This window comes from Calidris pugnax, unplaced genomic scaffold (assembly GCF_001431845.1).
Source record: "Calidris pugnax isolate Ruff unplaced genomic scaffold, ASM143184v1 scaffold50, whole genome shotgun sequence".
In the NCBI taxonomy this organism is placed as follows: Eukaryota; Metazoa; Chordata; class Aves; order Charadriiformes; family Scolopacidae; genus Calidris; species Calidris pugnax.
In genome coordinates, this window is record NW_015090780.1 from 60,818 (window position 1) to 73,092 (window position 12,275).

General features: G+C 51.0%; 1 protein-coding gene across 1 annotated transcript; it reads left to right on the plus strand.

Annotated features, from left to right (window-relative positions):
- Positions 1 to 4,411: 4,411 nt before the first annotated feature.
- On the plus strand, positions 4,412 to 10,862 carry BPIFB2 (BPI fold containing family B member 2). Its single transcript, XM_014954687.1, has 16 exons — positions 4,412 to 4,433; positions 5,108 to 5,224; positions 5,487 to 5,586; positions 5,927 to 6,031; positions 6,197 to 6,334; positions 6,771 to 6,816; positions 7,085 to 7,145; positions 7,375 to 7,466; positions 7,589 to 7,765; positions 8,098 to 8,139; positions 8,306 to 8,470; positions 8,755 to 8,822; positions 9,470 to 9,515; positions 10,263 to 10,326; positions 10,434 to 10,510; positions 10,794 to 10,862. The coding sequence occupies exons 1-16, from the start codon at positions 4,412 to 4,414 to the stop codon at positions 10,860 to 10,862; spliced, it is 1,389 nt and encodes a 462-aa protein (XP_014810173.1).
- Positions 10,863 to 12,275: the final 1,413 nt, after the last annotated feature.

The window sequence follows — 12,275 nt, forward strand, 5'->3', positions numbered from 1 at the left end:
CCAGCTCTGATCCCCCTGAAATTCTGGGGTTCCCTCAGGATTTCATTGACCAAAGCCGGGCACCCCCAGCTTTGAGAGCAAACCCCACCCGGTGCCGCAGAGCCACTGCAGCAGCCCCCGGCCAGCGCTGAGGCAGCAGCCGACGCGCTTTGTTGCCTTTAAGTTATAGTTTCTCCATGTATTTGCAGACACAACCATGCAGAAAATCACTGGCTTTAATATCACACTTGTTAGCGGGGAGTGATTCGTTTCTGCCTCAAGGCTGACACTTCCCAACCTTCTGCTTTTATTTTCTCATTCCCAGGTTCAGGCTCGTGGTGCGATGCCGCTGATCATCACTCACCCCGAGATGCCTTTGATGCGTTTGGAGTTTGGCTTTTTTTTTTTTGTGGCTTCCTCTGCCATTTTCTGCAGCACATCACTCTCATTCAGAGCAGTGGAGATGGCTGGAAGATTTGCACAAGACGAGGAGTTTAGCACAAAACCCCCAGGGAGGAGCCTGTGCCGGAGGGTGAGGGGACTCAGCACCCCCATTACACCCTATAAAACATCATTTTTAACATAATCCCATTCCAACACACACAGGCACCGTCAGGACACTTTGCAGGGTGTAAATTCGGATTACCAGCAATCTCTGCTGTTCTCAGCTAATGGTTGGAGCTTGGCGAGTGCTTGCTGAGCTCACATTGTGATTTTAGACACAAGACACGGGGTGCATTTTCAGGTTCCCACCTTAACCAGCAGCTCTCAGGGCTGGGATGTGCCCAGGGATGGTGGCCGTGCAGCAGCAAAAGGGGGCTTCCCCGCCATGACCCGGCCACTGCACCACTGCCTGCTTGTCTGCAGGGATGGAGACTCTTGTCCTCACATAGACACTAACATGGCTGAGCACTTACCATGGTCAATCATTCCAAGATCCTGACAACAGCTCCCGGGCCATCAGCTCCTCCCGACCACGCCAGCCAGCTGCCAAGGAGTAAAATGCACCAAATCCCTGACGTCTTCAGATCCGACACGGCTGCTCCCAGGGCTCCAGAGGTGGCAGAGGCTTAAAGAAGCGTGGGAGTTTCAACGGACAGAGAGAGACAATGAGCTGGAGATGGTTCCCAAACTCAGGGGCTAAATGCTGAAGTCAGGCCAGAAGAAAGCAATCAGGACTCCGGTGCCAGTCCAGCAGAACTCCACCAGCCAAAACACAGCCTGAACACAAGAATTACGCCCCAAAAATTGAAAAGCCTGAGAACCCCAGAGCAGCCCCGTCAAGACATTTCAGCTTCCTGCACCACCCTCCCCATGGCTGGTACCCAAGCAGGGCACTAAGCCTTCCTCTTCCACAAGAGCCAGAGCTGCTCATTGTGCCTAAAACTTGCTGTAGAGAAAGGGCTGGAGCTGCCTGATGGAACACATGGCCTTCTGGGTCTCATGGACAACCCAAGCCTTGACCCCAGGAGCAACAGGAGAGCCAATGTGGCAGTGGCCACATGGGCTATGGACATGCTCCACTTTGGCCTCCCACTTCTCGCTTGCACCGCAGGGAATTACAGGAGCTGCTGCACCTTGCCATGACAAGAACTCCTGCAGGGAAGGGCCCTGCTGTCACCTCACCTGCCTCTTCTCCATCAGAGTCCCCAGAGGTTATCCAAGCTTTGCACTTATCTCCTGGAGAGAGCCAAGAAACAGCCTATATATAAATCCTGACCAAGAAAGAGGAAAAACCAAAAGAATGGAAGGGCTGGGTAATTAGTGTAATATAACCTAATCCCCGAGTGTTTCTGACATCTGCCAAAACAAATAATTTCACTAATAGATTTAAAAGTCTGGGTAAGCCCTTGAGCCTCAGGCACGTAGTCCCAGCAGGCTGAAGCCAGTGCTTTTGCTCAACGCCCGGGAAGGGCCAACAGAGACTTGCATGTCAAATGTGAAAGAGAAAAACCTGATCTGTTTAATTACATGGTACAGACAGAAGTGGGGGTGAGGAGAGACCTAAGACGTGTAATGGTAAATTCTGCTTTTGGAGATACCTGCATAACTGCAACTCTTGGGGTGAGTGACTCTCACTCCCCGAAGGTTCACAGAGCTTGTGCAAACACCGAGAGAAGACATGGGGATCAGCTGGTGGAGAGTCCACTGGAAATTGTAATAATCTCAGTAATGTTGGTTTCAGGAGGGTTGGAGTGAGGCTGAGAAGAACCATCACCTGCCCAGAGAACAGGCTTCTCAACCCCAGCCCTGTCCAGCCAGAAAGGCTCCACGAAGCTCACCTCCAAGGCTGCCCACGCTGCTGCTATCACTCTTGCTGCCCATGCACCAGCCCTGCCTGAGCTGGAGCTAGTGGCCACCATGGTGTCCCCAGTTGTCCCCTCCTGGGTACCCTACCGAGCAGGACCCAGCTATGGAAAGTCACCCCTGTGCCTGCAGCACCAAGTAATTTATTTCCTCTCTTCATTTCTGTATAAAACGTGTCATGAGGTTTAATCTGCCATCGCCTCCCTCCCAGTGATATACTGGGTGTCTCTCTGCAAAGCCCAGACAGGGAGATTTACACCTTATCTAGTGGGAGTGTAAGATTTATAGATAACTCCCCTTCAAGAACACACCATGCCAGAAAGATGCTTTTGTACTAGTAACTTGATCATGCTATAAGTTGACATCTAATTAAGCCTCTGCAGGGATCATCAGGTCCAGAAGAGCTCTTCAGGGGAAGAAACACCCACCTCTTACCACCACGGTGCCACCTTGTCCCGGCAGCTTATCTCCAGCCCCTTGCTCTGCTGTAAATGATAACAATGCTCCCCAGATAAATCTCCAGTACAGCTTCGGGAAGAGCTGCCAGTGTGACCTACACCTGAAAAAGCCCTAGCAGGGGCCAATTTCCAAATGCTGCTCTAAAACACAGTTAAGACTTATTTCTCAGAGACTTTTCTAGGTCATGTCTGTGTCCCCGATGATGTCAGATGCCAGGAAATGCTTCCCACAGCCCCCAGGGACTTGTCTGCGGGTTACAACCCTCTCAGTGGATTTACTTTCCCGAACACATTTCTTGCCTCCAAATGGTCTGGATGCATCAGTGTAGAAGTGTAAATCCTGCTCTCCCTTTGTAGGTTGCTAAACATAGATCTTCATATTTTCTGTTGTCACTGCTATCTGGACACCTTCAATAGAAATGCACAATGCGGCTGAAACTCTGCTTTTCTTCTCAGTGCTTCTCTGTTGTGCTGAGAAGGAAAGGAACACAGCACTGGTGAGAGCCAAAGGCTTTGAACATGTCAAGATGCACCTGGAACCAGTGGCCAATAACTCACTCTGCCGACGCACAAAGGACAATGGTTACGTCCCCGGGCAGCAGGTGTTTCAACAAGCGCTGAACACCTGGATCCCATTGCCAAGGGATTCAGAGCAAAATGGGCAACTCAACCCTCTCTGGAAGACTGGTCATGCCTCAAACTTGAAATCACAAATATCGGGGGCAGGGGAGTGGAAGTCAGAACACAGAGCACAAAGGAGAGTTGGGTGAGACCATAGAGGATGCACTTACATGGCATCTGTGGGTAGACCATGCTCTGTCCTCCAGGCCAGAAGGGAGCCAGGAAAACACAATGGACCCCAAGCACAGAAAGAAAAAGGACTATGACTCCCTTCTGTGAAAGCTTTCACTGCTTGTAGGGGCATTGTCAAAGATGGTGGACATCACCCACCATTTTTTCTACCAGTTGTAATAAATACTGCCAGTGGCTTCTGATTTGGAATAGCTTAAAGAGAGGAAGAAATGATTGTACACAGGCCATGCTAGAGGACAGAGGAGATACCTTAAAAAAGCCTGATCTTCTGTCTGGTCTAAAACTCCCTGAACCCCATAGAAACACTTCTGCTGCCATTAACAGACTTACCTAGGCCTGATGGAAACAGAGGGCATCCCTGCTCTGTTGGCAAGACATTCTTCAGTGTGACACGTGCAGGTCTCATCCCTTCTGCTCTGAGCCACCCAGCTGGGAAAGCAACACAAACCACAGCAGCTTCTCGCTGGTGTGGACATGGCAGCGGCTCTCCCTGTGATGTTCTGAAGAAAGCAGGGCTGTAGAGCAAAGAAACCCATGTTCACTTTCTAGCAATGTTTGATTTCTTGGCACCTTCCACCCAGAGACCTTTCTTTGTGCTTCCCAGTAACACCACAATGAAGGCAAGCTGCCCCAGCACCTACTGTTCACTCTTTCACCTCACCAGGTCAATAGCCAATGCAATCAAGTATACAGGGAAACAATAAAAATGGTTTATAAAACAAAGTGTCCGTCCAATGACCTGGTTTCCAGCCCCTTTTGCCAATTTCTGCCCCATCAGCCTTGGTTGTGAAGGTATATAAAGGCAGCACAAATCCTTGGTGTGGCCACGGCAAGACACGGACTGAGTTAGAAGAATGGGAAGACTGGCCAGGAAAGGTAAAGATGCATTTGGGCAGTGAATAGATTGCTATAGACTTTGCTTGTACTTACTTTGGGATGTCTCTGTAAGGGCCAGTTCTGGTCAGAAGTCCAACTTTCTGCAAAGACTGATATAAATGTGGGGTTTTTTTCCTGCAGGTTAAGCTTTCTGAATGACTTGTTTTGTTACTATTGTAAGAGCATTACAAACATTATAAACAATTCCCAAATGTTTTTCAGAGAGGTAGATAACACTTTTGCCTTTTTATTTGATTTTAGCCTCCTCCATAGCTTCAATTCGTTCCTCAACCAATTTTGGCTCCTGTGTATTTGCTACTTTTACACCAGTTGTAGGCCATTATATGCTTTTTTTAGCAGGCTTGGCATTGCTGAAGGCACATGTACTTACAGGGGGTTTTCAAGGCTGTTTAGCAGGCAAGGCATTGCTGCAGGCACATGTACTTACAGGGGGTTTTCAAGGCTGAGCCTTCTGTTAGGGCTTTTAAATTCCCCAGCACTACTGGGTGAGAGCTACGCTTTGTTATTGCACAAATACCGACCAGCTTGGGATCACAAACTCAGCCTGGGAGTGGATCTGGGGCTTCCAAGCGTGGCTCCTTGCCTCAGTGGCTGGGCCAGTGCCACGCTGCTCTGACCAGGCTGCTGTAGATGCCCTTTTCTTCTTCCTCCAGGTGCCAGCATGGCCAATCTCCGCACCCTGAGCATCCTCCTGAGCCTCCTGGTCCCCGCTCATGCCACCAGGTCACCCGACTGCGGGGGCGTCCTCACCCCAGCAGGACTCAGCTACTGTAAGTGCAGACTCTGCATCTCCCACACCATCAGCAGGGAGGGGAGGCAGCAGCATCTTTCAGTCTGGTGATGAAATACAAAGCTGTCACTAGAAAAAAGCCATTAATCAGCTCATTTTCACCATCCCCTTTCTATAACCAGTAAGGGGAGGGTCAGGAATGGATGGAAGCATGTTGCCTGGGCAGATTTCAGTCTGTCCATCTCTGTGCATCAGACCACAAGCTCCAGAAGGTCTCATAAAATATCTGCCCTATTCCACAGTTGCTGAAATTTCAAAGCCACATGCGGAGACAGTCCTCAGGCAGGACCTAATGGCTCCAACAGCCCCAAACCTGTTCCGTGGTGCCACAAAGCCCAGCAGGTGAGTCCATGGCTCTGTCTTGCCCAGGCTTTGCTACCGTACCACTTGGTTCATGCTGCTGTTTAGCTGGAGCTCTTTGAATCTCATCACAAAAGGCATTTTGCCAGTGAGAGAAAAAATCCTCCTGGAGACTAACACGGCTGTTGGCCAGAGGAGTTTAGAAACAAGCTCCTGGCTCCTATTTTGGGGTCTCAGGGCAGCAGCCCCAGTGCCACCCTCAGGGCACTGATTTATGCGTGCAGATCTCATGGACTTTTGGGGTTTGCCCACTGTAAGGGCAGCTGGGGATTGCACATCAGTCTGTGCTGGTCTCCTGACACCTTCATTTCTGCTCCTGCAGGAACCAAATTAACTCTGTCACAGTTACCGAGCTGACTCTGACACTTATCCCTGACACCGGGCTGCGGCTGAGCATCGATGTGGACCTTGGCATCACACCCGCCCCGTGAGTGCTGGGGCCGTGGGGCTGGAAGGAGCCCAAGCTCCTGGCTGGAGAAATGGGGCTACATCCAGCACCCACTGCCTGCCTGTGGGATCTGGGGGGGCTGGGGCGAGGGGGACCAGGAGCAGCCCCCACACTCCAGCATCCGCCTCTCCTTCCCTGGCACAGCTCCACCACCAAGGTGATGAAATTGTCCATCCTGTCAGACCTCCACGTGGAAATGAACCCCGAAGGGAACCTGGAGATGGTGGCCTCTGCCTGCAAAACCAGCTTGGAGGAGACGCAGAGCACCGAGGAGATGGAAAGGTCAACCCCACAGTTTTCCTTGTTTTGGGATCTGAGTAACAGGGGAAAAGAAGGAACTGAGGCACAAGCATTTCTAGGCAGGAAGGTGATGTGACTAAGATTTGCATACTGAAAAGCTTACAAAGGTTCACACAAAAACTTTATCTTCATAGGAGGAACTTTCTTCTGCTTGCAGGGTTGCTTTCCACCATTATCAGAGAGTTTCACTCTCTCATAAGGGAGTGGATCTTCTAAAGTAGTGTAGCAGGAACATTTTTAATGCAAGTCCATTGGCAATTCTTCAGTGCTTTAGGATTCTGAATTGTAACCATAGCTTAATAGATGGCAGAAAATAATACCATCTCTAGATATCTTCTGGGTCAGGTAAAAGATGCTCACCTACCCTTGGCTGAGCTGGTTGTTTCCTAACTTCTTCTGTTCTGTTGTTTTCATCCAGCAAGTCCTCTAGTTCCAACGTGGACAAGGAGATTAACGTCGATAAGGTAAGACAAAGTTTGTAAAGGCGTGGGACAGGAGAAGGCAAAGTTGTACAGTTCTGTAAGAATTAGAGCACTTTAAGTCAGCCTCATGCTTTTCCAGGTCTCCCCCACAGCCCCACATGTAGGTCACTGAACGCTGCCATCCCCTGTCTCCTGGCTGCCACGTGGCTGGCCAATGGGGACACCCACGCCAAAGGTGTTCAGGGGACACCTGATGCCAGCAGAACCCCAAGTTCATCTACCACCTCTCTTTTTGCTCTTTATTCCATAGATTTGCCTGGAAGTCACCAAATTGCTGCTTTTGCCAAATGAGCGGCTGATGTCTCTGACAGGTGAGCATTTGCTTTCAAGTCTCATTGTGGTCTAAGGGCTTCAGGGCTCATTTTGGAGCAGGTCAAGAGATGGGATGGGATCCACTGCTGTCACCTCCCCAGGGACCCACTCTCTCCACCCAGCTCTCCTTCCCTGTTTCTTTACTTGGGAAACCCAGACACTTCCCAGCCCCAACCTGCCCTCACCACTCCCCTCCTCCTTCTGAGCATCCTTCTGCTTGGTTTGCAGCTCAGTTCCCTGTCACGCCGAGCTGCCAGGTCCAGTACCTGCCCCTGGCTGCACCCATGTTCTCCGAGCAGGGAATCACCATATCCTTGCAAGTAAGTCCTCGCTTTCCAGCACTCACAGCCCGGCTCCAGGCTTTGGGAGAGCCGCTTCCTCCCAGTGCTATGTTCCCTGAGACACCTCAAACTCCTCTTTTTCCTTGTTCATGTCCCTGCAGACAATTTTCCAGGTGGTGGGGATGCCGATCCCCCTGCCAGTCAGCCCTGTGCCGTTCAGCATGCCCGAGCCAGCGAGCTCCAGCCCTTCTCACCTCACCCTGGCTTTCTCTGAGCACTTCTACAGCAGCCTCTTCTTTGCCCTGGAGATGTCTGGAGCCTTCAACATGACCATCCCGGTGAGCAGAGCTAATGTGGAGCAGAAAATCAGCATTTGGAGGGACAGCCCTGCCCCATGAATGGCTTGGAGGAGCTGCATCCCCTCCAAAGAAATGAAATGGTGTCTCTAAGTGCCCACGGGAGTCACATCTCCTCACCCCTGGGCTCCCAAAAATATCACTGGTCTAATGGCCCATGGAGAATTTGCCATGAAGAGTAAGCAGAATGCTGCTACTCCTGCATGTACCCACATGCAGCACAGTGCTCACCACAGGGTCCAACATGGCCATGCTGGACATGAGCCCCAGGGCAGCACCCCCAGGCAGATCACAAGCTGTGCTTTGTCTTTCAGACCCGTCTGACCACCGCTACCATGACCCAGAAGATTACTCAGGTTCGTTGCTGTTGCCCTCACTCCAAGAGGCACGGCCCCAGCTTGTGCAGTTTTGCTCCAAGAGGCACGGCCCCAGCTTGTGCAGTGCCCCCCAGCCACCTTCCCACCACCCCGGGGGTGCACGGGACGGCTGCCATGCCCAGAAATAACCCTCCTCCCTCGGCAGATGGGCTCCCTCTTCCAAGAGGACCTACCGGTGATAATGCAAGCCATGTTCAGGAGCTCACCTCGGGTGGTGCTGGAGGAAGGCAAAGCAGCCCTGAAGCTCTTCCTCACCATCCATGTTGGGGCAGAAACACCGGCTTTCCAGAGCTTCCTGAGTGTGAATGTGGTGAGTGTGCCCTGTCAGCATGCCAAGTGTGCCCTACCACTGTGCCCTAGTTATACATGGGCAATTCCTGTTGCTCCAAGACCTGGCCCAATTGCAGCCATCGCATGGGGCACATTTAGCCTTTACCTGCCACATCCTTCATGGTCCCAACTGGTGTTTGCCTCCATTGTGTAGCACAGGGCACAAGGACATCATGGGTGGGTGGGTTCCTCGCATTGTGCTATTCAAAGGTGAAGCAGGACCATCTGCTCACTCTGCTCCTGCCCTCTCTTTTCCCCTCGCAGGACATGACTGCAGGACTCCTCCTCAGCGTCGTCGACACAAGGATGATGATCTCCGCGGCAGGGATAGAGTAATGAACCCAGCTATTCTCCAAGCCCTCAAACGGGATGTGTCCCTGTCACGGCAGGGAAAGGAGAGGCAGAGTGATGTGGGGAATTCCTTAGCTTTTATGGTTTGGGCAGAGGTAGCTTTCTCCCAAAGGAAAGGGTGAGACTCCAGGAAGGTGGTTAGAGGGAGAAGTGGAAATTGCACCCTTCCACCCCCTGTGTTCAGCACAGGTGTAGCTGTGTGGCTGACACACACCAACACCGACTGTCTCTGCCTGTTCCTGTCACACCACCAGCTCCGCTGCCGGGGAACACACACTCTCGATGGCCCCATCTGCAAACACAGCCTGTGGCTGGGGGGCTCCAGCGTGCCCGGCCGTGGCAGTGGCTGCAGCAGCAGGGAGCTCCACAGCTTCCTGCACCCCAGTGTAGCCTGCCCACATCAGCAGGGCACCCACAAAAGCTGCTCAGTCCCGGTCCTGGGGGCCAAAACCTCCTCAAACCCTTGCTGTTGTGCCCGGGGGAAAAGTCAGGCTCCAGCCACCTGCTCAGGTGTGCCCAGACACTAAATTCACTGTGGGCTTTGCCCCAAACTCAGCCGTGGTGTTTGGGGGAACATGAAAATCACCACTTACTACAATTTATTACAAGCATCTCCTTTGTTTTCCAGGGAGACTGAGCTCAGCCTGGCTACCTCCGACGTGGGTCCTGTGCCGGTAGGTGCCCCCAGCCATGCACTCCCCCGAGGTGACCAAGCTCAGCCATGTCCCCCCCACCATGCTGCTGTGACAGCCCCTGCCTCAGCACCATCCTCTAACAGCCTGGTCACCCTCAGCTGCACCAGGCAGCAATTATCATAGAATCACAGAATGGTTTGGGTTGGAAGGGACCTTAAAGATCATCCAGGTCGAAACCCCTGCCATGGGCAGGAACACCTCCCACCAGGCCAGGTTGCTCAAAGCCTCATCCAGCCTGGCCTTGAACCCCTCCAGGGATGGGGCAGCCACAGCTTCTCTGGGCAACCTGGGCCAGTGTCTCACCATCCTTACAGGAAAGAATTTCTTTCTGATTTCCAATCTAAATCTCCCCTCTCTCAGGTTAAAACCATTACCCCTCATCCTATCACTACACTCCCTGACAAAGAGTCCCTCCCCATCTCTCCCGGAGCCCCCTACAGGTACTGGAAGGCCCCTTTAAGGTCTCCCCGGAGCCTTTTCTTCCCCAGGCTGAACAACCCCAACTCTCACACCCTGTCTTCATAGGAGAGGTGTTCAATGAGAGGTTCATCAGGGAAATATTTCCTTTGGGTGCTCATTGCACCCTGCAGAAGGGAGAGGCAGGTCTATTGGGGATTGGGAGAGGCACAATGAGCACCAGGACCCCTCTCTTGCTGGTCCCTGCCCCTCTCCTCCTGCTGTAGAGTCACACTATGAGCAAGCTGACCATGGCTTTCCCTTTGGCAGGATGCCTTACTGGAGGAGTTATTCTTGCCCACCATCCGTGAGGAGATACCAGCTCACATGAATGGTGAGATGCCAGGAGTTCTGCAGTGGTGCTGCCACACAGGACACATGGCGAGGACGAAGGCAGCACCAAGATGGCAACTTTCCCTCTTTTTTTTTTTTTTTCTCTAGTGATCCTGAGCGAGGGTGTATTCCTGCCCCACATCTCCAGCTTTACCTACACTGACATCAACGTTGTGATTCACAAGGTAAGAAATAAGATATTTAAATTGCTCTCTGCTATGTTTGATTTAAAGGGAACCCAGGAGCAATGCTTACCTCCCAGCTCCAGAATAAACCAGAGCCCACTCCTCTAGCCCAGTTAACTCACAGAAACAAGTTTCATCACTTTAAACAGGCATTGTTCCTCTCTAGCCCCACTAACATGAGCAACAGCTGTGTTGGAGGGGCCATCAGTCTGTGGGGAGCCCTGTGCAGGCTAATGAGAGCCACAGGGGACCTTGCTCATCCCTCCTTCCTCCGCTTGTTTAGGACTACGTCTTGATCCCCTGCAACCTCAAGCTGCAGGTGAGGCCTGGAGAGCAGATCACCATGAGCTGAAGTCTGGTGCCCGGAGTAAAACAGTGGCAAAATTGTTCTGTTGACTCTTAAATCATACTTTGTGTTTTGTCACTGCTTGAAACGTTGAAAACCTTCTTTCTTGCCTTACTAAACCAGCACTGTCTCAGATTTAGGATAACACCGGCATTGCACTAGCGACTCTCTCTTCCAGTCCTGCTCTTGGTATTTTTGTTGCTCAGAGAGGATGGATTGTTACCATGTTCCACACTTCAATTAAACATTTCTCTTTCATACTGCATTTTCTGGTGTCACTATTGACTTTTTTCGCCCCTCAACGTTTTGTGCCTAAAGACAGATGAATATTTTCTTGCTAAGAACCAGTACCAGCACAGATGTCCAGACCCTACATTTAATTATGGGAGCATGAAAATTCCATTAATTTATAAGGATGCAAAGCAGCCCCATGCCTCTCAGCTGCAGAACGACATGGCCCCTTCCAAGAAGAGATCTTTCATCTTCTTTTCCTCTGTTTCTGTGTTACTATGGGAACATTCCAGCTGGTGGTTTTCCCTGGGTCAGAAAGAAGGGGAAAAAAAAATCCAGTCTGCACAATAGTTTCTAATTTTAAACTTGAAGGCAGCTATATTTTCAAAACTATACTTCTGACAAAGCCCATCACAGAGAAACTGCTACATGAAAGGTGACTGCATGGGTATGGACGGTGCTGTGTGGTGGCTCGACACGTGCCCACCACGTTTGTCAATATTGGAATGCTCTTTCCTACTGATCGAACACATCCCCATGCTCAAGAGGTTGTTCAGCAAACTAAAGGGGGGAGGAAAAACCCCACAACAGACTTGAGGGTCCAAAACAGAAGGGTGGGCTGCTAACGGAGCTCCTAAGGCCACCCGAGATGCTCCATCACTGGGTGCTGGACAGGGTGAGCGATGCCCAGGAGGAGCACCCTCACCACCAGCTGCTCTGCTCTCACGTAAGCTCTGCAAGGGTGATTCCCAAGAAACCATATTAATTACCTATACATCTGCTTTCACTTGCAACAGCCATACTCATCATTTCTAGCCCCTGGAGCTGCTGAAAAGCACTTCAAAACCCTCATATTTCTGAAACTCGGAAATAGGAAAGCAAACAAAACAAGCCAAGTTGATTTATTATAAGGAGTAAAAAACCCTGAAGGTTTATATACCCAGCTTGTGGACCTGACTAATGATTTTAATGCCCAAAGTTGGCAACAGTGGGAACTGCTCCTAATAAAAGCTTCCTAGTAGAGCTGCAACCATTATTCTTTGACTAATATATCTTAAAGCCGGTTTCCCAAAAGGAAAAAGCTAAAGTAGTAAAAAGATTAATTTATTTGCCCGTAGATATTCTGGCTTTAGGCTCCACTGCACGGCTCGGCATCTCCAGAGTAGGGTTTGGGTCACGGGATCTGTA

Coding starts and splice junctions, on each gene's coding strand:
- BPIFB2 (XM_014954687.1), top strand. CDS start 4,412: ATGGGAAGACTGGCCAGGAAAG. Junction 6,817..7,084: donor AGGAGATTAACGTCGATAAG/GTAAGACAAAGT, acceptor TTTATTCCATAG/ATTTGCCTGGAAGTCACCAA. Junction 7,766..8,097: donor CCTTCAACATGACCATCCCG/GTGAGCAGAGCT, acceptor TTTGTCTTTCAG/ACCCGTCTGACCACCGCTAC.